At 45.8% G+C, this 26,072-nt stretch overlaps 1 protein-coding gene across 9 annotated transcripts in view; it reads right to left on the bottom strand.

The window, feature by feature from the left end:
- FANCD2 (FA complementation group D2) overlaps window positions 1-26,072 on the bottom strand; it is a 191,760-nt gene that overhangs the window by 1,194 nt on the left and 164,494 nt on the right. For 7 of the 9 annotated variants that reach the window (XM_037903424.2, XM_043550843.1, XM_037903425.2 and 4 more), the window contains 5 exons: window positions 17,794-17,832; window positions 16,937-17,011; window positions 12,918-12,992; window positions 5,390-5,536; window positions 2,491-2,574 (listed from right to left, as the gene is read on the bottom strand). In XM_037903424.2, the coding sequence (XP_037759352.1) occupies window positions 2,491-2,574; window positions 5,390-5,536; window positions 12,918-12,992; window positions 16,937-17,011; window positions 17,794-17,832 (420 nt within the window). Of the gene's footprint in view, window positions 1-2,490; window positions 2,575-5,389; window positions 5,537-12,917; window positions 12,993-16,936; window positions 17,012-17,793; window positions 17,833-26,072 lie in introns of those variants that run through there. The other 2 variants (XM_043550844.1, XR_006292126.1) reach the window with 2 other exon arrangements.

Raw genomic sequence — 26,072 nt, 5'->3', positions numbered from 1 at the left:
CAAACATTTTTTGCCAAGTACTATAGGATTCCTCTAGTTTTGGAGAATTATGGGAGCAGAGGTCAAACTCCCATGATTCCTTGTAAGTATCCTATAACTCACCTGCTCACCATTTCCAAGCTGTTTTAGCAACAGAGTGGATACCAAGGAGTGCTGAAGTGGCTGCATAGGGCTGAGAGGTGTTTGAGTGGGTGGTGGTGCTAATCCAAGGAGGAGAAACTGGATGTGGAAGGGAGAGTGCAAGGGATCCTGAGGGAAGTGTCTTGAAGAGAAAGAGAGTAGAATCTCCTGCCTGATCCTCCAGACCTGCCTATTGTGTAGCTCTGTCATAGAATCATAGAATATCAGGGTTGGAATGGACCTCAGGAGGTCATCTAGTCCAACCCCCTGCTCAAAGCAGGACCAATCCCCAACTAAATCATCCCAGCCAGGGCTTTGTCAAGCCTGACCTTAAAAACCTCTAAGGAAGGAGATTCCACCACCTCCCTAGGTAACCCATTCCTGTCCTGCTATCTCTGACCCTGGAGGACTAGGCACTGCCACACTGACTGGGATAGGGAAGTTAGCTGGCAGAGGAAGAGGTGCTGGGTGGAAACGAGAATGATTAAAGGATTAGAAGATATGCCTTATAGTGACAGACTCAAGGAACTCATTTGAGTTAGTTTAATGGACAGAAAGTTAAGGGCTGACTTGATCACAGTCTATCAGTACCTACATGGGGAACAAATACTTAATAATGGGCTCTTCAATCTAGGAGAGAAAAGCATAACATGCTCCAATGGCTGGAAGTTGAAGCTAGACAAATTCAGACTGGAAATAAGATGTACGTTTTTAACAGGGAGAGTAATTCATTGTAATTGGAGTCATTCTCCATCAGTGACCATTTTAAACTCAAGATTGGCTGTTTTTCTAGATCTGCACTAGGAATTATTGTGGGGCAGTTCCTGGCCTGTATTTTACAGGAGGTCAGAGTAGATGATCACACTGGCCATGGAATCTATTAATCTATGTTGTCAACAAGGTTTGGTTGGAGCTCATGCCCTGCAGCTTGGGAGGACTGTTTGAGAGTGCCGCTGGGGAGAGCCACTACAGCAGGACACCAGCAAAGGCCTGCCTTCCAGGGGTGGGAGAGAGGCAGAGAAACCACTGTCCTAAGTAGCAGGATCATTCAGGCCAGAGGTGGGGAAACAGGCAGAGAAAAAACATGAGTGAGTGAGTGTGTGTGTATGTGTAAAAAAATAGCACAAGCTGCTAGTGACTGAGAAAGGGCTCTTAAGGGTCTGGGGCTGGTGGGAGCCTGCACTCCTGCCTAAAGAAGCAAGAGGGTGGAGCTAGCCACTAGCTGCCTCTGGAAGTATGCTGTAGGGAACAATCCTGCCCTTACCGGCGCAGTAGGAAGAGGGATAAAATGTGGCCTAATAAGGCGTTTCCAGCTTTCATTTCAATGACTGCTTAGGAGACACCAGTATTCTTCCCATTCCAATGGACACAAGAGGGAGCTCGAGTGTCTTTGCCTCCCAGTAGCCAGAAAGGGAAATAGGCTGGTTGATTTGGGGTCCCAGTTTTGGTTCATCTGGACTTTCTTTAGCTTAACTTCAAGTCCAGGATGTATCCCCTGGCCCAGGGGTGGGCAGACTATGGCCCGTGGGCCGGATCTGGCCTGTCAGGGCTTTGGATACGGCCTGCGGGATTGGCACCCCCCGTGGTGCCGCGGGCCCCGCACCGCTCCTGGAAGCGGCTGGCACCACATCCCTGTGCCCCCTGCCGCACCCTTCCTGCACCCCAACCCCCTGCTCTGAGCCCCCTGCCGCACCCTGCACCCCAACTCCCTGACCTGAGTCCCCTCCTGCACTTCACACCCCCTCCTGCACCTCCACCCCCTTCCCTGAGCCCCCTCATACACCCTGCACCCCTCCTCTGACACAACCCCTTGCCCTGAGCCCCTTCCTGCACACTGCACCCCCTCCCACACCCTGCACTCCCTCCTGCACCCCAACCCCTTGCCCCAGCCCTACATTCATGGCCCTGCATGCAATTTCCCCACCGAGATGTGGCCCTTGGGCCAAAAAGTTTGTCCACCCCTGCCCCAGACTCTGCCCAGCTCATCTGAAGGAAGCAGAACACTCCCCATTGATTTACCAACTGTGGCACGTGGCCTTCTCACCCTACCAAGAGGCTGTGCCTCATCTTGAACTCAAAATAGCAAACAAGACTGATTCTGCTTGCATCGATCAGGTTATTAACTCAGTCAAGAAAACCTAAGGGCTTTGCTGTCTGCATTTTTTTTTTAAGATAGATTTTTTTCAGCAGGCAGCAAGACCCTAATACGGTGAGGAGAAAGCACTGTCATGGAGCTGAGCAAGTGAGAGAGATGGTCTTTGCTCCTGCCCTGCCGAGAGAGCAGACACAAACTGTAACTCAACTGAAATACCACCAGGGATGCTCAGGAACCATAAAAGCAATAGGCACTGCTGCCATGTACAGAAATACCTCAGCAGGATCTTCTCTGGGGAGCTGGGAAACTCCCTCCCCTGGGTCATTCTCTTCAGAATCCTGAGACAGGATCTCTTCTCCCTAAAGTGAACGTGGTAAATACTTTATCAGGCAAATTCATGCATGGAGCAGCAATAGCGACCCCTGCTGGAACAGAAATGCACTGCGTTTGGTTGCAAATGAGATTTCTCTGCAGAAATGAGCTGCCCCTCCCCTCCCCCCCAATGTACTGCTTCACTTCGGTGGGGGTGGGGAAAGAAAATGGCCAGGCCTCTTTTTTAAAAAAAAAATTATGAAATGAGGTTTGGCAGTTTTGGGGCCCCCATCTGGCCCAAGTTGAAGTGCCAGCCATCAGAAAGAAGGGAAAAGGCAAGGGGCAGTCAGGGCTCCTAAATGTCAAACATTGCAAAAATAAAAATTGTCTATTCGCTCGTCTTTGGACAGCATTTCTCGGTGCAGGGGGCCCCACACAAGCCTGTGCACCAGTTATTCCCCATCCGAGCCTGCAGAACAGCAATGAAGTGGTGCACAAGGACCTCTGAATTTCACCCAAGTGAGGATCAGTAAAAAATGAATGCTCTCTCAACTTAAAGAGCTAGTGCAAAAATATTCAGCATCAGTTCCACTAACAATGCACAGACAGCCACTGATCTTTCTCTGAACAAGCATGCTTGTAGTGCAGGCAGTTAAACCAAAAGAAACTCCCATTTTTTAGAATGAATAGGGCCTCACATGACTCTGGGTGCTTTCTATTTACACTACTGTTGGCGGAGACCAGTTGCAAGGGGAAAGGCTTGTGAGAGCAGTGTCTTTCTGTCACTGACTTGTGACAATTCAGTACAAAACACTGGCAGGAGAATATTAATGTAACACAGTGAAGCACTCAGAAGCCAGTAAATACCAAAACGTTAAGGCTGCCTGTACAATCTTAACTCAAAAACATCAGGGGCAGAGTTATTACACCACAGTGTCTGAATGACTTGGTCACATACTACAGTTCTGCAAGACCGCTGTCTCATTCAGTGCACAGCCAAGAGGGCAGGAGTAAACAGTGAATGACACCGGGGTCTACAGAACTCCTGCCTCATTCGGAGTCAAATTCTATATGCTGACATTATTGGAATTACTCTGGATTTACCCCGGTGCAACTCAGATCAGAATCTGGCCCTGACTACATAAGCTAGCTGGTGTGCAGTGAACGAAGCAGAGGCATGCTCACTGAACGATGAGAATAAACACATTAATATAATACACTTACAAATAATTAATTTTATTGATTGAAAACATTTACACTTCGAATTTATATTTTAGTTTTTAAGTGTATTTAAGGTGCAGCTCTACTCTGAAAAGCGACCATGCAAAAACGATTCCTTCCTATCTGCAAACTTCATGAGACTGATCTACTGTCTTTGATGACCAAAGCAAATGTATACCTCATCTTACTGATGATGATGATGATGTACAAGATGACAAGACCTAACTTGAGTCACAGTTTCCAGGCTGAATTGCAGGGCTGGACATTAGGAAACAAAACATTGTTTTCTTTGTAATCTGAGCATATTCGATCTGGCATCAAGAGACACTCAATACCATTAGGTTTTTTTAGAGTCACTTTTCCAAGCGAGTAACACTTTTGTTTAATTTAATACAAACAATTATTTTTAGATGGCCAATAGCAATTGTACTGTGGGCACATCTACTCTATTTCTGTCCTAGTAGGTCATTATTTGTCAGTAAATGTCAGACTCTTGCCTCATTCTCTGTGCACTAGATGAAATCATTGTTGGTGACCATGTCATTAAAAACTGTATGATAATGATGCATGCACACAAGGGTCAGAGATAAGGCTGTATGAGCACAGCAATCTTTGGCATTTCCTGACCTTCCAGAGATTAATCATGCAACCTGGACGGTCTTTTCAATCTTTTTAAAATGGAATTTGATTATTTTTCAAGCTTGTCTCAATGTGAAGTTTAAGTTGTACCTGTGACAGATATGGCAATTTCCTGCAATATCCGAACAAACCTTATTGAATTAAGTTTAAGTTGGAAGTTCCTTGTATTAAAAATTCAAAGGATTATATATTATTATGGGACTGTATGTAACGTCTTTAGGTGGAGACAGCACTAAAGTAAATGTTGGGAAGTGTTATGAGCTTTCCAGGAATCTCCAGAGGGAGGTGTATGCAAATGTAACTCGTCCAGTTATGCAAAACCCAAGCCTTTTGAAGCTAAGCCCATTGTCTACACATCACCCCTTCCCAGATCAAAGACCCAGGTTGTATAAAGGAAGGGCTAAACTTTTCATGAGGTTGCTTGTTCTGAGCTAGCAGCTGTTATGAACTTGTGACTATAGAAAACCTTGTTGGTGGGATTTGAAAGATTCCTTCCTATCTGCAAACAGTACGAGAGGTCGATCTGCTGACTTTGATGCCAAAGCCGTTGTTGAGGTTGGGGTGATCTCTGGTAAGCTTATTAGGATGCATGTAGGTTCTTTTATTGTTTTTAATGTTTTCTCTATAATGCTTTCTCCTTAGGAATAAACATGGTTGCTTCGAAAGAGCTGTGTGGTAACTTCACTGCGAGAAATTATGCTGTTTATAGCCTCTGAGGAGAAGACAATGCAGGCGTGTTTAGCCAGACTGCCTTGCAGGGGAACTCACAGTGCAGGCACAGGGGTGTGTGGCCTGGAAATATCCCAGTCAGGTGGGAGAGAAATGCGGGTCTTCAGCCAAGAGAAGCAACGGCTGGGGAGCTGGAAGCCTGAGAGTGGCTGCCCATGCTGGACCATGGAGAGGGAATACAGGTGCAATTTCCCTGAGCTGTGACAGTATCCAAAGCAAAAAAAAAAACCAAAACACCCCACTTCACAGGACTGGCAGTGCTGTGATCCTTACCTGCAGGTCCCTGTTTTTGAGGATGCCCACCCAGAATGCTTCCTGGCAGTGGTTGAAGGCCAACATGGCTTTTACTCGGTATACAAATTGCTCCAGGGACTTTTTCAATAAAGGCACGTGGTTGGTCAATCCTAGGTCTTGGTGAATCTAAATATGGGACACAAACACAATGAAATTACACCTAATTCTTGCTTAGCTTCTCCTGCTCTTTAAATTCTATGCAGTGGGGCATCTTGGTGTAAAGAAGAGATGCAAAAGCAACTACTGTAGTTATTCTCCTGACAACTCTAATGATTCTTAAGATGTTGTACTAGTCTGTAAGCAAGGTTACACTTATCCTTCTTATACAGATGGGCAGGAACGAAGCAACCAGGGATCTTGTGTGGCTGGAATAGTCCAAGGAAAATGCTGCCATCTCTAGTCCCATACACTTTTAATCCTGATTAACATAAAAAAAGATTTAAAATCTTTGCAACCTTTTTTTAGCCTTTTGTGCAAGAGGGAGACAAAATTACTCTCTGAGCAACCCAAAATCTCTATCCAATATGGAGAAAGGCCCAGTGAGCCCAAACATCCCTGCCCAGCCCCACAAGGGCAACAGGTAACTCCCACACAGAAATCCAACTCATTCCCCTTTAATCTGTTCAGTACTGTGGAGGGCCCAGTTTCTCCTGGAACCCATCTGGTCAGCCAGGGGCCTGTTCTAGCAGTTTAGCACTGTACAGCAGTGATATAAAACTCTTCTGAGTAAATCACATCCTATTGTCTTTGCTCAAGGCTAATTTTTGTTTTGCCAGTCTCCTCTCAGATGGAATCCCAGTCACCCAGTGTCTACCATACATACACTTCCTCTCACTAAAATGTACCGTGCACCAGGTAGAGTGATGGAAGCTGCATACTCTGCACCGAGTGCTTTAGAAAGAGGGAGCACAAGATCCCAGAATTCATTTACAAGGCTATAAATCCCTGCTCCCTGGCTGGCTGCCCTCCCAAGTTCCTCTCCCTTGGCAGTGCCCTTCCTCCCTGTCTCAATGGCCTCTCCTGTCAGGGTTCTGAAGACTCCCTACACAGCACGCAGCTCCACTGGGATTCCTGGCTCCAAGCATTCTCACATGGATTAAAAACCTAAGGAAATTCCCTGGTAAAACATTTAGCTAGGCTGGAGTTAAGCTTGTAACTGTCAGGTACCGAAGAGAAAAACTGAAGAGAATGCTGATGCTGTTATTAGTTTCCTCCAAAGAGATGCAAACATGGTCTTGAAAGGCACACTTAGGGCCATCCGCTCTGCTGTTACACTTCTTCCTCTGCTAAAATGGACCTCCCAAGCACCAGGCCTTCAAGCAGAAACTGCCAGGGGCCCTGGGACAGCCAGAGGAATGGGCAATGGGATCTTCCTGGGACAGGAACATCAGCGTACCAGATCCTGGGCAGTCAGTCAGTCTGACGCAACTGAACCTTCTCTGCTCCTCTGCCAGCACTGGGATAGGCAGAGGAACTTTGCATGGCAGCATGGGGTAGAAATCAAGACATGGATTGGTCTATTTGATGTGTAGTGAGGTGGAGTGGCCTCCCTCCCCACTTGAGAACAAGGGACAGCTATAGGTGGGAAAAACGTCCTCTGCCCTACCTTGATCTCTCTGTGATGGCTGCAGAATTGATTCAGCTGAGAGCCAAGCTCTGCAATGAACAGAGGGCTGGGATGCCTCCCGCTGAACAAATCAGGTGAATTACTTGCTTGAAGTGGAAGCATTCCCTGCAGGAGGATCCTGCTGGTTGAGCTAGCCTGTCTCCTAAGCAAGATGCCAAGTAGCAAGCAGGTGAGATTCTGCCTAGAGGAACAGGTTTTTTTTGTCTCCTTGGCTGGAGAGCTGCTTCTTGTGTCTCCTCTTGTTAATGTAGGCTAGAGCTGACATAATGATTTCTGGTTTCAGAGTAGCAGCCGTGTTAGTCTGTATTCGCAAAAAAAAAAGGAGTACTTGTGGCACCTTAGAGACTAACAAATGTATTAGTCTCTAAGGTGCCACAAGTACTCCTTTTCTTATAATGATTTCTGTCAACCCTGTCTACAATCCCTGGCCCAAATGAGACAGGAAGACTGCTCCTCATACTTTTCTGCTAGTATCTACAGAGATAACCATGTGCTGGGATCTCTAGGGGCACTCCTCTCCATCGGGGAGGGAGTGAGGGGTATTCCACCATCTCAAGGAAACATGCAGGCTACATCCAAACCAATCCTGTTCTTGTAGTCACCTTCCTGCAAGCTCCGTTGAGAGAGCAGGGAGAGAATAGAGGTCAAGCATGTTGCTATGCCCAGGGTCCTACAATGGAAGCCAGAATTCCCAGTGGCTGCAGGACCTTTGAGCGTAGTCCTCCTCATGTCTTTAGCCTTTGACAGATGATGCTTTGTAGGGAGCACAATCGCTTCCTCCCTACTAAAGGAAGCCCCAGATGTGCCAGTTGCTGCAATGGGTCTGGCACTCTGCTCTTCACTGGTGACAAAGCCTGAGGAGGGAATGCATTTGTGCCACAGCGTGAAGTCTCTTTTGTGACGGTGCACTCCATAAGGCTTTATGGAAACATGCTTATGAATGTGTGTGTGTGTGTATATATATATATATATATATATATATATATATATATATATGGAATATGTTTTATGCTACATATGCCATGTAACATATCTATGTAAAGGTTATGATCTACTGAATATATTCATCCTATTTGTATGCATGTGTCGTTGTATTCGAAGTTATGAATATTGGCTGTATACTTGTTTGATTTTAAATAGCCTTAGTAGGGCATTTGGTCAGCTTCTTTAGAAAGGAATTTGCAAGTTAAGTGCCCAATCAAGAAGCACTTAATGGACAATGGATCTTGGAAGGCTGCAATCCACGTAAGAAGTCTACATGAGGATGTTCAAGGTAGCTTTTGAACCATGGCTGCTACCTGTAAGTTCTGAGTCATGCATGGACATGTGACTTGCCCATGTGATTCCAAAACTCCATCTTGTAGCTGGAATTCTACAGAGGGGAAGGGAGGGGTATCCACCCGCAAGAGAAAGTCTACTTAAACCTCTGGGAGACCCCTCCATTTTGTCTTCAGCTGGCTCAAGAGATAGCCTCTCCACCCCAAGGATACCTGAAAGAAACTGGAACAAAGGACAGTAACTACAAGGGGGGTGAGTGATTGCTGGACCCAGACTAGAAGACTAGTCTGTAAAAGGAAGCTTACGGGAAAGGCTCTGAGGGTGAAGTTTTTTTCTGTATTCAGTTTTCTTACTGTATTAGGCATAGACTTGGGGGTTTTATTTTATTTTACTTGGTAATTCACTTTGTTCTGTCTGTTACTACTTGGAACCACTTAAATCCTACTTTCTGTATTTAATAAAATCACTTTTTACTTATTAACCCAGAGTATGTATTAATACCTGGGGGATGGGGGTCAAACAGCTGTGCATATCTCTCTATCAGTGTTATAGAGGGCGAACAATTTATGAGTTTGTCCTGTATAAGCTTTAAACAGGGTAAAACGGATTTATTTGGGGTTTGGACCCCACTGGGAGTTGGGCATCTGAGTGTTAAAGACAGGAACACTTCTTAAGCTGCTTTCAATTAAGCCTACAGCTGTTAGGGGATGTGGTTCAGACCTGGGTCTGGGTTTGCAGCAAGCTAGCGGGTCTGGCTCAAACCAGGCAGGGCACTGAAGTCCCAAGCTGGCAGGGCAGGAAAGCAGGGGCAGAAGTAGTCTTGGCACATCAGTTGGCAGCCCCAAGGGGGTTTCTGTGATCCAGCCCATCACATTCTTGCGCTGCTGATGTGCAACTGATCAATAGCTGAGTTAGGGAGTGATCCGGATCTTTCAGTGCTTGAGGGTGGCTGCTGCCACAATCAGCAGCTTGGAGGATACCTAGGAGGCTGTGCATAATGAATAAACCTACAGTGAGAAGGAGTGGGAGAAGCAGCTAGCCTAGGTCCTGGAATCCCAGTGCAAAACCTCATGGTGGCAGGCAATATAGTCTGCAAACTTAATATACTAAAATCTCTTTCCAAGGCAAGATAGTGATAGAAAGGTAAGGGAAGTGTCATTTGATTCATAAAAATCTACAGAATCATAATTTCAATAGTGCCATCCTCTGTGACATGGCAGGGGGAACTTGCTGCCCCACCCACCTGGCTCCCAGTTCCAGGTCCTCAAGTTCGTTGAAATTTTGATAATACAATGTTGTTGGGAATGGGTCGAGCTGGTATCACTGAAAGCCCCTTCTCCCACGAGCACAATGGTACTAAACATGACAAACCTAGAACAATTCCATAGATAGATATTGGAGAAAATGTTTAAAAAATCACCTTTTTATGAAAGCATAGTTGAACACAGGCATGCCAAACATGCAGCCCTCACAAGATAAGCTGTGATCCTTGACTACCAGTCTGTGTTATCAGTTAATGCTCAAAACAGGACACCTGATTCGTTTTTTTAATGTTACAGATGACTATCAATGGAAGGAGTGCTTCAAGCTGATTTGCCATCATCAGCAAAAAAGCGGTTCAGTGATATTGATTATCAGCTTTGTTTATTATGCCAAGAGTGGTACCAAGGCACGGGGTAAGACATCAGTATCAGGCCAGAAATTACTGGAATCCATCCCCAAACAGTACGCACACAGCTACATAACATACATTACATAACATAATTAATTACACCCCAAACTAATTTATTACAAAATCCTTGTTTTTACTTTGGTCTTAATCATTTTTAGGCATCAATGCGGAGACAAAGAGTACCAACTAGCAGCTGAATCTTTGGAGAATACCACCATGGGTGGACCAGGCTAAACACATTTGGTGGCACCTTACGTGCTATAAGAAGTGGGCCCATAAACTGAATTTGGAAGGTTGGTGAGGAAGCACATTGACCATCAGAAAAAAGTTGAAGGTGCTGGGACAAGTGCCAGCTGTGGCATGCATTTCGAGAAGAACACCTGCTTCTTCTTCAGTAAGCTGGAAGTCATCCCCTTAAGCACAGTTTCAACACTTGAGAGAGGTATGAAACTATATGAAGCAGTCACTCTTAGAGAGAACACTGATAACATTGGTTATCACATTGAGTGATACCTCAAGAATGCATGTAATATGTTCTGTCAGAAGGTAAACACAACAGAACAAATATTGATTGTACTGCTGCAAACTGAGACTCAGCTGGAGTTCATACATTGCTTCACAGAGGCTCTAGTGGATGGGAAAGTGGTGGTGATGTCTGAAGCAGAGGCTATGAGCAGAGAAATATGTAACTTTGAATGGGACTGAAGAGGAGCAAATGCTTAGCAGAAAGGCTCTTAAAGCACTTACTGAAGATGAACAGCAGGATATGGACATAGTTTTTAGCAATCCTATCCACTGAAATGAATCACAGAGCATATCCTTAAAAGCTGCAAAAGAAGTGGCACTATCAAAAGTGGAAGAAATCTCAACTGTAATATGAAGACACTGTTTGCAGCTGCAAAATTTTTACAGAAAAGCATTTTGTCCAGTACCTGGACATTTCAGGGATCCATAGCTGATGCCAAACCTGAAAAAAATAACATTGTGTGACATGTACTACTACTACTTTAAGTGGTGCTTTGGTGGTTGCAGTGATTTCAGCAGCAGCAAGTATGACAGTAAGCAAGCAGAGCACAAGGCTGCTATTTTACTGCAAAGCCTCATGTATGAGTGCTTGAGTGAAACAGCTTTCCAACACATACACGACAACCATGAGGCATATGCATAATCTACCATTTCAAGTGGCTGTCGGTTTAATAATTCATTCCAAAACATGCAGCAAATTCCTCAAGCAGCTTTTGCACAGCAGCTTTTGACTGCTCCACTGACTACTACAAAGTTCTCTGCCTGGAAACTGCAACTGCAAACAGTGTTCTTTGCCTCTTGGAACTGAATGAACGTTTCCCTAAACCTCATCAAGGGTAGGTGTATATTTTGTGCTGTGGATAACTTAGACTTCCTTGAAGATACAGGAGATAGCAAAGGTACTCTTCATGCTGCTGTGATGGTTTGCTATCAGGAGTGTATTAATGGGGAGCAGTCCCAGGCTTTGGTGCTGTCAGAAACATTTTTCAATCACTCAGACCATTAAATGCCACTGCACTGCCAGGTTTCCAAGCCCTTTCAGGGTGTGACACCACTGGAAGCTTGGCTGGAAAGGCCAAATTATCATATTGGAAGGCATTGGATTCAGCCTCCATAGACTCTCTCCTCACTCTGAGGGTGCTCAGAATGGATGAAGCAGTCACTGACGCGGTCATAAATGCACTGGAGGCATTGATATGCTGAGTTTATCATTTGAAAATCAACATTATGACACTTGCAGAGCTATGTTGGTGGATGTTTGCCAAGAAGCAGACAACAGGAGAAAAATTACCACCAACAAGGGGTGCATTTATACCTGCTATCAAGAGGGCAAATTATCAAGGAGTGAAATGGCTCCAGGATGATTGAGTGCATCCAAAACTACCCTTCCTTGTCAGGAATGGATGGGTCTTGGAGGATGGACTGATCACACTTGTGTGTGAAATACTATGCGCTCCCGAATCAATCCTTCAGCTAATCAAATGCTCGTGTGCAAAGACCAGATGCTCATCACCCTGAAAATGTTTGGCCAGCGGCCTGCCATGTACCGAGATGTGCGAATGCGGTACCAACAAGGATCAGTGTGAGACTATGTCTAGCAGTGGTGCCCTAGACGGAGACAACACAGATGACGACTTTGATGAATAAATGTTTTCAGTTCTAAATGCCAAGTCTAACTTCCCTAGAATTACCAAAGAGCAGTGTCTTTTTTATGTAAGCCATGCATCCCTGAGTTAAAGTATAATTAAACAACCGCTGATTTTTAAACTTTTTTCTTGCATATATATCATAAAAGGCCTTGTTCTACGTTTGTCATGTTTGGTACTATTGTGTTTGTGGGAGAAATGGCTTTTGAGTGATACCCAACTCAACCCATTTCTGACGACATCGTATCAGCAATATTTCTACCAACTGGAGGACCTGGAGCTGGGGAGGACTGTTGTGGGGAGTGAGTCCCCCTTGCCAGGACACAGAGGATAAGACCGTTGAATTTATGATTCTGTAGATTTTTATAAATCAAATGACCCGCCCTTACATTTATATCATTAACTTGCCCACGGAATTACATACTTTCCCAGACTAATGGGCCTGGACAACAGAGGAGGCCAAGCAGATGAGTAAACCTGGGAAGCATATCCCCTGGGACAGCTGGCAAGGGAGCACAGAGCAATTTGCAGGTGTCCGTCTATGCTTATTAAACCCAGAGCAGCTTTGCTGCCAGGACACTTGAACCATGACAGGAGCTTTATACTGGTCACATTCCTGTGAAGAGGAGTCCTGTGTGGGACCCCTGGAGACACCATGTGAGGGGGTAGTGGTGATAGACAGACACACAGAGAAATCAACATAGGTTAGTAAGGCCTTGTGAATACAAGAGCTAGTACAGAGTCTAGAGTCTCCCTTACCTTTGAATGGCCACACATGTGATGAAGTTGTCTGGTGCTCAGCTGCAAAGTTTTCAGCAAACTCTGCACGTCTTCCTGTAATGAAAAGGACCCCCTGAGTCACTGGTACTGTATTTTCAAATCCATAAGAATTTGCTACCCATCACAAAGGATAACTTGGAAGCAAGACTATCAGCTCTCCTATTCATCCTACCAGTGCTACAGAGATATAAAGACATACGCTCTGCCCACTCCACAGAAAATACCCAACAAGTTAAGAGATGGCAGCCATAAGGGAGCTGAACTCTGCATAGTCTCATAACCAACAAGAGAATGTGCTCACCAGACATGTATCATGGACACCACTCTGTTCCACAGCTCTGCAAAACAGCCAAGTCAAGCCAGACATTTTGAACTGAATCTGTTCTCTATTCTCTAGCACAGAACCCTGCACCTATAGGGTCAAAGTGCCTTGGGGCCGGGGAAATCAACTTTTCACAAGCAGCTTTACCTACTGGCTGAAATGTGATAGCAGTCATAGAGCAGCCAGCCCCATATTGCAGCCCAGGCAGCAACAACATGTGGTCTGTAATGCCCCCACCAAGCTGAGAGACGGAGACCAACATCTTCAAAAGTTTGGGTGGCCACAAGCAGCAATTTGGGGCCTGTCTAGAGACTCTAGTGAGGACTGTGCCTAAAGATCTTCAAAGCTGGCATTTGAGCACACTCACACTGTCCAAGTGCTCTGGGGCTTGAGCTCTTCAAAGGGGTGGGGGTCTCAGAGATGGCAGCCCAGGACAGAGCAAGAGAAAGCACGCTCCTGCCTCCAGAAGCAAGGGGGCAGAGCTACCTAGTTCTCTGCAGCCTGGGAAGCATACTCCAGGAGAAGCGTTTAATCAGGCACATTCAGGCTGATGTCAGATGAGTCTGGTTTGTTAGCACTTACCACAAACATGCTCCCTCCTTCCAAAGACTGCTCAGAGACTGGCAGGTCAGACACCACATTCAGCGTGGTCACAGAAGCCCCTGGAAACATCAATGTTTTGGCGCCCAAATGATTTTTTATATGCATTTGGGCTGCATCTCAGCCCCAGTCATGATACCTCGAAAGCCTCAAATTCTAGGCAACTATGGAACTGTCAACATACTTTTTCCAGTGGGCCAGACAGTCATGTTGCAGACCGCAATATGTGAACAAGTCATTTTCAGCCAAACTCTCAACTACTCTGAGACACCCTCCTAGTTCAGCAAGAATCTCCAGCAAGGGGTGGCCAACCCTCTGCCACACTGGGTACGACCCAATGGTTTTAGGGCATCAGCCACACCACTAAACCTCACGGTCAAAGTCTGGGGATGGAGGCAAGAGAGAGGAGCAGCAGCAGGTAGGAGGACTGCTGCCAGCACCGTAAGGTCAGCGGCCTAATGATCTCCTACAGCAGAGCTGCTTAGTGGTGCTGCTTGATGTGGTACAGAAGGAGCCAGCCAGGGCTGATTGAGGAAGTGCTGGTTGTGGCTCCACTATTAGGCAGTGTTTTGGCACCAAAACAACAAGCTCCAGCTGTTCCCGTGCTCTGCGCATGTGGTGTCCCAGCAATCAGTTTCCAGCCAGAGGATTCTGTGTGTGTGAAAAAAGGCCTGGCCTGGATATGTTAAGAGTAACAAGAAGGGTTTCTTCAGGTACGTTAGCAACAAGAAGAAAGTCAAGGAAAGTGTGGGCCCCTTACTGAATGAGGGAGGCAACCTAGTGACAGAGGATGTGGAAAAAGCTAATGTACTCAATGCTTTTTTTGCCTCTGTCTTCACGAACAAGGTCAGCTCCCAGACTGCTGCACTGGGCAGCACAGCATGGGGAGGAGGTGAACAGCCCTCTGTGGAGAAAGAAGTGGTTCGGGACTATTTAGAAAAGCTGGACGAGCACAAGTCCATGGGGCCAGATGCGCTGCATCCGAGAGTGCTAAAGGAGTTGGCGGATGTGATTGCAGAGCCATTGGCCATTATCTTTGAAAACTCATGGCGATCGGGGGAAGTCCCGGACGACTGGAAAAAGGCTAATGTAGTGCCCATCTTTAAAAAAGGGAAGGAGGAGGATCCTAGGAACTACAGGCCAGTCAGCCTCACCTCAGTCCCTCGAAAAATCATGGAGCAGGTCCTCAAGGAATCAATCCTGAAGCACTTACACGAGAGGAAAGTGATCAGAAACAGTCAGCATGGATTCACCAAGGGCAAGTCATGCCTGACTAATCTAATTGCCTTCTATGACAAGATAACTGGCTCTGTGGATCAGGAGAAAGTGGTGGACTTGTTGTTCCTTGACTTTAGCAAAGCTTTTGACACGGTCTTCCACAGTATTCTTGCCAGCAAGTTAAAGAAGTATGGGCTGGATGAATGGACTAATAAGGTGGATAGAAAGTTGGCTAGATTGTCCGGCTCAACGGGTAGTGATCAATGGCTCCATGTCTAGTTGGCAGCCGATATCAAGTGGAGTGCCCCAAGGGTCAGTCCTGGGGCCGGTTTTCTTCAATATCTTCATAAATGATCTGGAGGATGGTGTGGACTGCACCCTCAGCAAGTATGCAGATGACACTAAACTGGGAGGAGAGGTAGAAACGCTGGAGGGTAGGGATAAGATACAGAGGGACCTAGACAAATTAGAGGATTGAGCCAAAAAGAAATCTGACGAGTTCAACAAGGACAAGTGCAGAGTCCCGCACTTAGGACGGAAGAATCCCATGCACTGCTACAGACTAGGGACCGAATGGCTCGGCAGCAGTTGGGCAGAAAAGGACGTAGGGGTTACAGTGGATGAGAAGCTGGATGTGCGTCAACAGCGTGCCGTTGTTGCCAAGAAGGCCAATGGCATTTTGGAATGTATATGTAGGGGCATTGCCAGCAGATCGAGGGACGTGATCGTTCCCCTCTATTCGACATTGGTGAGGCCTCATCTGGAGTACTGTGTCCAGTTTTGGGCCCCACACTACAAGAAGGATGTGGAAAAAATTGGAAAGAGTCCAGCGGAGGGCAACAAAAATGATTAGGGGACTGGAACACATGACTTATGAGGAGAGGCTGAGAGAACTGGGATTGTTTAGTCTGCGGAAGAGAAGAATGAGGGGGGGATTTGATAGCTGCTTTCAATTACCTGAAAGGGGGTTCCAAAGAGGATGGAGCTTGGCTTTTCTCAGTGGTGGCAGATGACAGAACAAGGAGTAATGGTCTCAAGTTGCAGTGGGGGAGGTTTAGGTTAGATATTAGGAAAAACTTTTTCACTAGGAGGGTGGTGAAACACTGGAATGCTTTACCTAGGGAGGTGGTGGAATCTCCTTCCTTAGATATTTTTAAGGTCAGGCTTGACAAAGCCCTGGCTGGGATGATTTAGTTGGGGATTGGCCCTGCTTTGAGCAGGAGGTTGGACTAGATGACCTCCTGAGGTGCCTTCCAACCCTGATATTCTATGATTCTATGATTACTTTCCACTCTAGCAGACATAGGCCAAGAGACAGAGATCCATACCATGAGATTTGTGACCTCCAGCTTCTAATATTGTAGTGCTTGGTACCTGAGAATGAAATCAGGCACTGAAAAACTCCACCTGGCACAGACTGCCACCTACTGACCTACCAACAGCACTCTGCTACCCTGTTCATTTCACTGGCTACTCACCAGCTTGCATGCATGTCTTCTAGCCCGCTGTTTGATCTGGTGCGCTGGAGGACATGACATAAGTCATCTCAAACCTGCCTATTGAGTGTATATATCCATCACTTGTAACCAAAGTTCACAAATGAGAGGCTTGCTTTAATCCCAGTTATATTTAGATGACTGCACAGCTGAAGTGATGAAGATGGCTTTTCTCAAATCTGCATTGGCTAGGAGGCTGCAACCATTATTTTTGGATGTAGACTATGTAAGTATGATCCATGCTTTTGTCCTCTCAAGACTGGACTACTGCAATACACTCAAGAAGCCAGCTGCTGCATTCTGCTCTTACTTCAGCTTCCAAATGGATTTCAGGCAAGTCTCTGCGCCTCTGAAATTCTTACCCTGTGCTTTTTAAAGCTGTAATCCAAGAGAGGCATGGCAAGCTTCAAGAAGGCTTCCACAAAGAGGCGGCCATACTGTGAATGCAGAAAGATGATAAGTAAACACATCACACACTTTTTCTTATTGCATTTGGCTATTCCACCAACCAAACTTTAAATTCCTCTTTGAATGAGCCAAGGGCAATTCCACATTAGCAAGGAGTTCAGGTAAACAGGGAAAGGTTCCTCCTCTCTTTTAGGGCATTCTCTTCTAAAGGTCCATCACAGATCTCTCCTGCTTAAGGGCTAGATTTGGATCTCCATATCCTATGAGGAGTCTCACTAGAATCCAATTGCAAACAAGTCTGGTAGCTTTAGAGGCAGGGACATTTCCTTTTGCTAGTGATTAAAGTTCCTGGCATGCACAGGGACTATACCATATCACTAGGAATATAAAATGAAACAATAATAATAAGTACACAGCAATGAAGCAGCCAGTCTGTGAGGTCCCAGCTGGAAAGGGGAGGGCCATGTAGGGGGACACACTGCTGCCTTCTGGGCTCAGTGTGAAAGCTGCCTGCAGCTGTTCTGTGAGCCCTCGCTGTACTTGTTGTGTTATGTGTAGGATTCCATAGGCAGCAGAGGCTGGGGAAGTACCAGCAGTGGAGCTCCAATGGAGTCACGCTGTTAGGCATTCTGGGCACGAATGAAGGCAGAGTCCAAGAGCCGATGCACTTGGGCATGAGATAGAGGCAGATCTGCTGCCTGACCTAATAGAGAAGAGGAACTCTGTAACCGCTCCCCACCCCACCGAGGGAACAATTCCTGAAAGCCCACAATCAGGCTGCCATTCTCTGCAATCTTGAGTTCTCACTTACCTTCAGGCAGATGCTGAGCACAGGCCTGCTGTCAAACACCTGCTCGGAGAGAACGAGAGAGCCAGTTCAGGGGGAAGGAACAGTGAGAACAAGAGCAAACAGGTAAGAACTAGCACTTAGCTGATGGTATCCCCAGTGTTAGGGGTAACACTGGGAAGCCAGGCTCAGCTGGAACCCATTCCCAGATCTAAGCGTGGGGCAGGGGAGGTCTTGTGTGAATAGTGTGGGGAGCCGGATGCATATTCATGTGGATAGAAAACAGTGGGGTGTGCAAGGTACGGTGGGTGTGTAGGGGGTACATCAGTGTGACAGAAAAGAGGAAGAGAGAATGATATTGGAACCAAGCCTAAAGAAAAGAAATCATCATTGGATGAAAAGTGCTGTCCAAGGCTCAGAAACTGGCTAGGAAACAAAAAGTTTCAGTGGTCAGTTTTCATCATGGTGAAAAGGTTAACATCTGGAGTACCAAGGTACGGTGCTAAGAGGGATGTTTACTAATCTACAAAAGGAGGGGAGTAGGGAGGTGGTGACATTGGCAGATGACAAAATTATTTAGGCAAGTCTGCAGTTCCTCAGAGTTTTCTCCAGTCCTGAGACCTAACCCAGCTAGGGGACTGGGCAACAGAACAACATATAAAATTCAGTATTGATAAGTGCAAAGAAATGCTCTTGGGAAGGAATAATTTTAAACTATTCATATACCTTGCGGGGTTCTAAATTAACTGCATCCATTCTGCTCAATGTGCAACTGCAATCAAAAATCAAACAACATGTTGGAATGCAGAAGGAATGGGACAGAGAATGACTGGCAAGCTTGCAAAGGTTGTAAACTCAACGGCATTTCTGTGTCTTTCTGCCTAGAACACAATAACTTTTGAACGATAAATTGGCTCAAAATTCCAGGGAACGTTTTAGGAGTCAATGACCAGAACCCTACTGATTTGAGGGAAAACTATAAGGGGAAAAATGGAGGAACACACCAAGCCCTTGACATCTGTTTAGCACAGCCACAGCTTCAATTGGCTATCAAACAACTAGTTGATGGTACGCACTAACACCAATATCCTTACTCACCCTCCCAGTACAATTCAACATGTTGATACACCGACAATTTTATCTCCCAGGCAAATAACAGTGTTGGTGAGGAAGGAGATGTGAGGGGACTGGGAGCGTGCACACACAGCCCCTGGCATGGGGGAGAGAATGGGGGATCCTCATATGGAGGAGGGGGAATGGGAGAAGACAGAATCTCTGGTAGAGAGGGAGACTGGGGAACCCTGGTATGGGGGAAAGGGGAAAACACTGAGTGCCTGCCAAGGAAGAAATGGAGGACATGGAGGGAATGAGAGTGAACACACGGCATCTGGCATGAGGAAGAATGTGGAACTGTTGAAGAAAGGAATGGGGAGCAACAAACCTCTGACATGGGATGAGTGGGAAATATGGGGCACACAGAACTCTTGGCAGGAGGGAAATTAGGGGGAGTTGCATGTAACGTCTGTAATAGAAGGGATGGGATGGGAGGTTGGCACACAGGAGCTTGTGGGGTGAATGGAGGAAAGCAAGGAGCTTCTGGGGTGTGCAATGTGCTCAGCTCACACTAGCTACAAAGTGAGCGAACACTCACACAGAAAATATAACACCACACTTCTATAAACCAAGAGTATATCTTCCTCTGGGATGCTAGTTCTGGTCACCCCATCTCAGAACAGAGATAGCAGAATGGGGTTCACAGACAGGCAACAAGAATGGTTGGGGGTATGGAAAGAATTCACATATGCAGAGAGACTGAAAAGGTATACTGACTATGTCACCTCAAGACAGGATACAGAGGTAAAGTTTCTAGACACCATGAATGACATGACATCTGTTAAGTACATCAGAAGCAGGAAGCCGGTCAAACAGTCAGTGGGGCCACTAGACGATTGAGGTGATAAAGGAGCACTCAAGGAAGATAAGGCCTTTGCAGAAAAGCTACATGAATTCTTTGCATTAGTCTTCACGGCAGAGGATGAGAGGGAGGTTCCCACACTTGAGTCATTCTTTTTTAGGTGACAAATCTGAGGAACCATCCCAGATGGAGGTGTCAAAAGAGGAGGTTTTGGAACAAATTGAAAGTTAAACAGTAATAAATCACCAGGAACAGATGGTATTCACCCAAGAGTTGTGAAAGAACTCAAATAAGAAATTGCAGAACTACTAAGTGTACTATGTTTCAGAGTAGCAGCCGTGTTAGTCTGTATCAGTAAAAAGAACGAGGAGTACTTGTGGCACCTTAGAGACTAACAAATTTATTAGGGCATAAGCTTTCGTGGGCTAAAGCCCACTTCATCAGATGCCTGCAGTGGAAAATACAGTTGGAAGATATATACATATATATATATATATATACAGAGAACATGAAAAAATGGGTGTTGCCATACCAACTCTAATGATACTAATCAATTAAGGTGGGCTATTATCAGCAGGAGAAAAAAAAACTTTTGTAGTGATAATCAGGATGGCCCACTTCAAACAGTTGACAAGAAGGTATGAGTAACAGTAGGGGAAAAATTAGCATGGGGAAATAGTTTTTACTTTGTGTAATGACCCATCCACTCCCAGTCTTTATTCAAGCCTAAATTAATGGTGTCCAGTTTCCAAATTAATTCCAGATTTGCAGTTTCTTGTTGGAGTCTGTTTTTGAAGTTTTTTTTTTTTTTTTTAAAGGATTGCAACTTTTAGGTCTGTAATTGAGTGACCAGGGAGGTTGAAGTGTTCTCCGACTGGTTTTTGAATGTTATAATTCTTGACGTCTGATTTGTGTCCATTTATTCTTTTGCGTAGAGACTGTCCGGTTTGGCCAATGTACATGGCAGAGGGGTATTGCTGGCACATGATGGCATATATCACATTGGCAGATGTGCAGGTGAAACAGCCTCTGATGGTGTGGCTGATGTGATTAGGTCCTATGATGGTGTCCCCTGAATAGATATGTGGACAGAGTTGGCAATGGGCTTTGTTGCAAGGATAGGTTCCTGGGTTAGTGTTTTTGTTGTGTGGTCTGTGATTGCTGGTGAGTATTTGCTTCAGGTTGGGGGGCTGTCTGTAAGCGAGGACTGGCCTGTCTCCCAAGATCCGTGAGAGTGAGGGATCGTCCTTCAGGATAGGTTGTAGATCCTTGATGATGCGTTGGAGTGGTTTTAGTTGGGGGCTGAGGGTGATGGCTAGTGGCATTCTGTTACTTTCTTTGTTGGGCCTGTCCTGTAGTAGGTGACTTCTGGGTACTCTTCTGGCTCTGTCAATCTGTTCTTCACTTCAGCAGGTGGGTATTGTAGTTGTAAGAATGCTTGATAGAGATCTTGTAGGTGTTTGTCTCTGTCTGAGGGATTGGAGCAAATGCGGCTGTATCGTAGAGCTTGGCTGTAGACAATGGATCATGTGGTGTGGTCTGGGTGAAAGCTGGAGGCATGTAGGTAGGAATAGCGGTCAGTAGGTTTCCGGTATAGGATGCTGTTTATGTGACCATTGCTTATTAGCACCGTAGTGTCCAGGAAGTGGATCTCTTGTGTGGACTGGTCCAGGCTGAGGTTGATGGTGGGATGGAAATTGTTGAAATCATGGTGGAATTCCTCAAGGGCTTCTTTTCCATGGGTCCAGATGATGAAGATATCATTAATATAGCGCAAGTAGAGTAGGGGCGTTAGGGGACGAGAGCTGAGGAAGCGTTGTTCTAAGTCAGCCATAAAAATGTTGGTATACTGTGGAGCCATGCGGGTACCCATAGCAGTGCCGCTGATTTGAAGGTATACATTGTCCCCAAATGTGAAATAGTTATGGGTGAGGACAAAGTCACAAAGTTCAGCCACCAGGTTTGCCGTGACATTATCGGGGATACTGTTCCTGATGGCTTGTAGTCCATCTTTGTGTGGAATGTTGGTGTAGAGGGCTTCTACATCCATAGTGGCCAGGATGGTGTTTTCAGGAAGATCACCGATGGATTGTAGTTTCCTCAGAAAGTCAGTGCAACAACACACCACACCACAGAACCATTAACTCAAGAACCTATCCTTGCAACAAAGCCCGTTGCCAACTGTGTCCACATGTCTATTCAGGGGACACCATCATAGGGCCTAATCACATCAGCCACACCATCAGAGGCTGTTTCACCTGCACATCTGCCAATGTGATATATGCCATCATGTGCCAGCAATGCCCCTCTGCCATGTACATTGGTCAAACTGGACAGTCTCTACGTAAAAGAATAAATGGACACAAATCAGATGTCAAGAATTATAACGTTCATAAAAAGAAAAGGAGTACTTGTGGCACCTTAGAGACTAACCAGTTTATTTGAGCATGAGCTTTCGTGAGCTACAGCTCACTTCATCGGATGCATAGCATATCGTGGAAACTCGATATGCTATGCATCCGATGAAGTGAGCTGTAGCTCACGAAAGCTCATGCTCAAATAAACTGGTTAGTCTCTAAGGTGCCACAAGTACTCCTTTTCTTTTTACGAATACAGACTAACATGGCTGTTACTCTGAAACGTTCATAAACCTGTCGGAGAACACTTCAATCTCTCTGGTCACTCGATCTCTGACCTAAAAGTCGCAATATTACAACAAAAAGACTTCAAAAACAGACTCCAACGAGAGACTGCTGAATGGGAATTAATTTGCAAACTGGATACAATTAACTCAGGCTTGAATAGAGACTGGGAGTGGATGAGTCATTACACAAAGTAAAACAATTTCCCCATGTTTATTCCCCCCCACTGTTCCTCAGACGTTCTTGTTAACTGCTGGAATTGGCCCACCTTGATTATCACTACAAAAGGTTTTCTTTCCCCCACCCCCCTGCTCTCCTGCTGGTAAAAGCTCATCTTAAGTGATCACTCTCCTTACAGTGTGTATGATAACACTCATTTTTTCATGTTCTGTGTGTATATAAATCTTCTCACTGTATTTTCCACTGAATGCATCCAATGAAGTGAGCCGTAGCTCACAAAAGCTTATGCTCAAATAAATTGGTTAGTCTCTAAGGTGCCACAAGTACTCCTTTTCTTTTTACTATTTCTTTTGTTTATCATTTTTACAGTGCAAATATTTGTAATAAAAAAATATAAACTTTGATTTCAATTACAAAACAGAATACAATATATATAAAAATGTAGAAAAACATCCAAAATATGTAGTAGATTTCAACTGTTATTCTATTATTTAACAGTGCAATTAATCGTGATTAATTTTTCTGAGTTAACTGTGATTAATTGACAGCCCTAAAATTAAGCACTGTGTGCAAAAAGAACGGAAGCTACATTTTCATGTAAAGTCAACAGGAAAAACAGGTTGTGGGGGGATGTGAACTCAAGATGCCGCCACCACACTGGAGAACAAACTACAGGAATGCCTTTCAAAAGTCTACTGGACTATAACAGGGGGTGCAAAGACAAGACCCTATTATCCATTTCACTGTGGACCACCCTTGTAGGAGTGAGATGATTCATGAAGGAATGGATCCTGGATTGACTGAAAACCAGCAAGCTCTGTAGAAAGACTTTGTGGGTGAGAAAATGCTTTAGTCAAGGTTGTAACTTGGTAAGTTTTAGTCTCCAGAAAGCATGTCATTCTCTTATTTTATTTATAACTATTTCTGTTTACATTATTCTTACTCAATACTTACTTGAATCTGTTCTTTGTGAATAAATTTATATTTGTTTTCACCATAAATTGATTACAGTGCTGTGTTGCTCTAAAGGACCTGATTCTGAATTGTAACCTTCTAGCTGTGTGTTCACTGTCTCTTTGGGGACAACTTACCTGGTAATTACTGAGCATGTCCAGTGACTGGGGTTGGATACTACAGAGGGACGCTTCTCAGGAGTTTGGGGACTGGGGTACACAAAGTGTTGTGTAAGGCAAAGTGAGGGCTGGCAAAGTCCTGAATTTATCTGGGTGGTGAACTGGTACATAGTTTAACACCAGCAAGTCTCTCTCTTCCTGAAATTGGTGGGTAGCACAGTGATCTACACAGTGGACACCCTAAGAAAGTGTCACAGAAGGGTTGGAAGGATTTTGTTTTCTCTCTAATGCTTTCACTTTAAGAATAAATTTGCTTGTTTAGAAAGAACTGGGTGGTAACTTATAACTGCGGGCAACTACACTGTTTATAGCAGGGGTGGGCAAACTACGTACCACAGGCCGAATCCAGCTTGTCAGAGCTTTGAATCTGGCCTGCGGGATTGCCACCGCTGTGACGCTGCTCAGCTAAGGCAGGCTCCCTGTCTGCCCTGGCCCCGCGCCACTCCCGGAAGCAGCCAGCACCACATCCCTGCAGCCCCGTGTCAAGGTTCCTCCCCCACTCTGAACTCTAGGGTACAGATGTGGGGACCTGCATGAAAACCTCCTAGCTTACTTTTACCAGCTTAGGTTAAAACTTCCCCAAGGTTCAAATTAATTTTATCCTTTGTCCTTGGAATATCCACTGCCACCACCAAACACTAACTGGGTTTACTGGGAAACGTAGTTTGGACACGTCTTTCCCCCCAGAATCCTCCCAACCCTTGCACCCCACTTCCTGGGAAAGGTTTGGTAAAAATCCTCACCAATTTGCATAGGTGACCACAGACCCAAACCCTTGGATCTGAGAACAATGAAAAAGCATTCAGTTTTCTTACAAGAAGACTTTTAATAGAAATAGAAGTAAATAGAAGTAAAGAAATCATCTCTGTAAAATCAGGATGGTAGATACCTTACAGGGTAATTAGATTCAAAACACAGAGAATCCCTCTAGGCAAAACCTTAAGTTACAAAAAAGACACACAGACAGAAAGAGTCATTCTATTCAGCACAATTCTTTTCTCAGCCATTTAAAGAAATCATAATCTAACGCATACCTAGCTAGATTACTTACTAAAAGTTCTAAGACTCCATTCCTGTTCTATCCCCGGCAAAAGCAGCATACCAACAGACACAGACCCTTTGTTTCTCTCCCTCCTCCCAGCTTTTGAAAGTATCTTGTCTCCTCATTGGTCATTTTGGTCAGGTGCCAGCGAGGTTACCTTTAGCTTCTTAACCCTTTACAGGTGAGAGGATTTTTCCTCTGGCCAGGAGGGATTTTAAAGGGGTTTACCCTTCCCTTTATATTTATGACACCCCTGGTGGGGGGCGGAGGGGAGGAAGAGGGCTCTGCATGCTGCCCTCACTTGCAGGCACCACCCCCCACAGCTCACATTGGCCAGGAATGGGGAACCGCGGCCAATGGGAGCTTCGGGGGAGGTACCCGCAGGCGACGGCAGCGCATGGAGCCCTCTGCCCCCCGCTCCCCCAGAGGCCGCAGGTACGTAGTGCCGGCCGCTTCCGGTAGGGGAGCAGCGCGGGACCAGGGCAGGCAAGGAGCCTGCCTTAGCCCTGCTGCGTGCCGCTGCGACCCCGGAGCCACTCAAGGTAAGCAGCGCTGGGCTGGAGCCCGCACCCTGAACCCCTCCTGCACCCCAACACCCTGCCCTGAGCCCCCTCCCGCACTCCGCACCCCCTTCTGCACCCCAACCCCGTGCCCTGAGCCCCCTCATACACCCCACACCCCTCCTGTGCCCCAACCCCTTACCCTCAGCCCCTTCCTGCACACCGCAGCCCCTCCCTCACCCCAACCCCCTACCCCAGCCCTACATTCATGGCCCTGCATGCTATTTCCCCACCCAGATGTGGTCCTCAGGCCAAAAAGTTTGCCCACCCCTGGTTTATAGCCTCTGAGGAGAAAGCAAAGTGCAGACACTGTCCGGTTTAGACAGTCTGGCTTGCTGGGGAATTCACAGTGTAGGCAGGGATCTGTGCAGCCTGAAAAGCCCTAGTCAGGATGGAGAGAGATGTGGGTCTCAGCCCAAGAAAGGTGACAGTTGAGGAGCCAGGAGCCTAAAAATGGTTGCCCTTGCTGGACCATGGAGGAGGAATGCAGTTCTCCTAAACTGTGACAATTAGCAGGAAATGTCCCTGGAGTCAGGTTATCCTAGAATTGCCTACTGCAGGTTTCTAGATCTGCCTCTGAAGTAGCTAACACTGGTCTCTGTCCGAGACAGGAGACTGCACTGAGTGGACGAAGAGTCAGATACAGTTGGATAATTCCTGTGTTCCTGTCCTTCTCCAGGGCCTCTCTGCTTCCTCCTTTCTTTGTCTGTATTATTTGTCCATACAAAAAACTATGCTACTAGAATGCTAAGGCTACAAGAGTGAGGATGTGCCAAAGTGAAGGTTGAATGTGCCACCCCATGAGTACACACTGCAGTTGGCTCTGATTAC

Source organism: Chelonia mydas, chromosome 7 (genome assembly GCF_015237465.2).
Source record: "Chelonia mydas isolate rCheMyd1 chromosome 7, rCheMyd1.pri.v2, whole genome shotgun sequence".
Lineage (NCBI taxonomy): Eukaryota > Metazoa > Chordata > Testudines > Cheloniidae > Chelonia > Chelonia mydas.
This window is presented reverse-complemented; position numbering and strand designations above follow the sequence as displayed.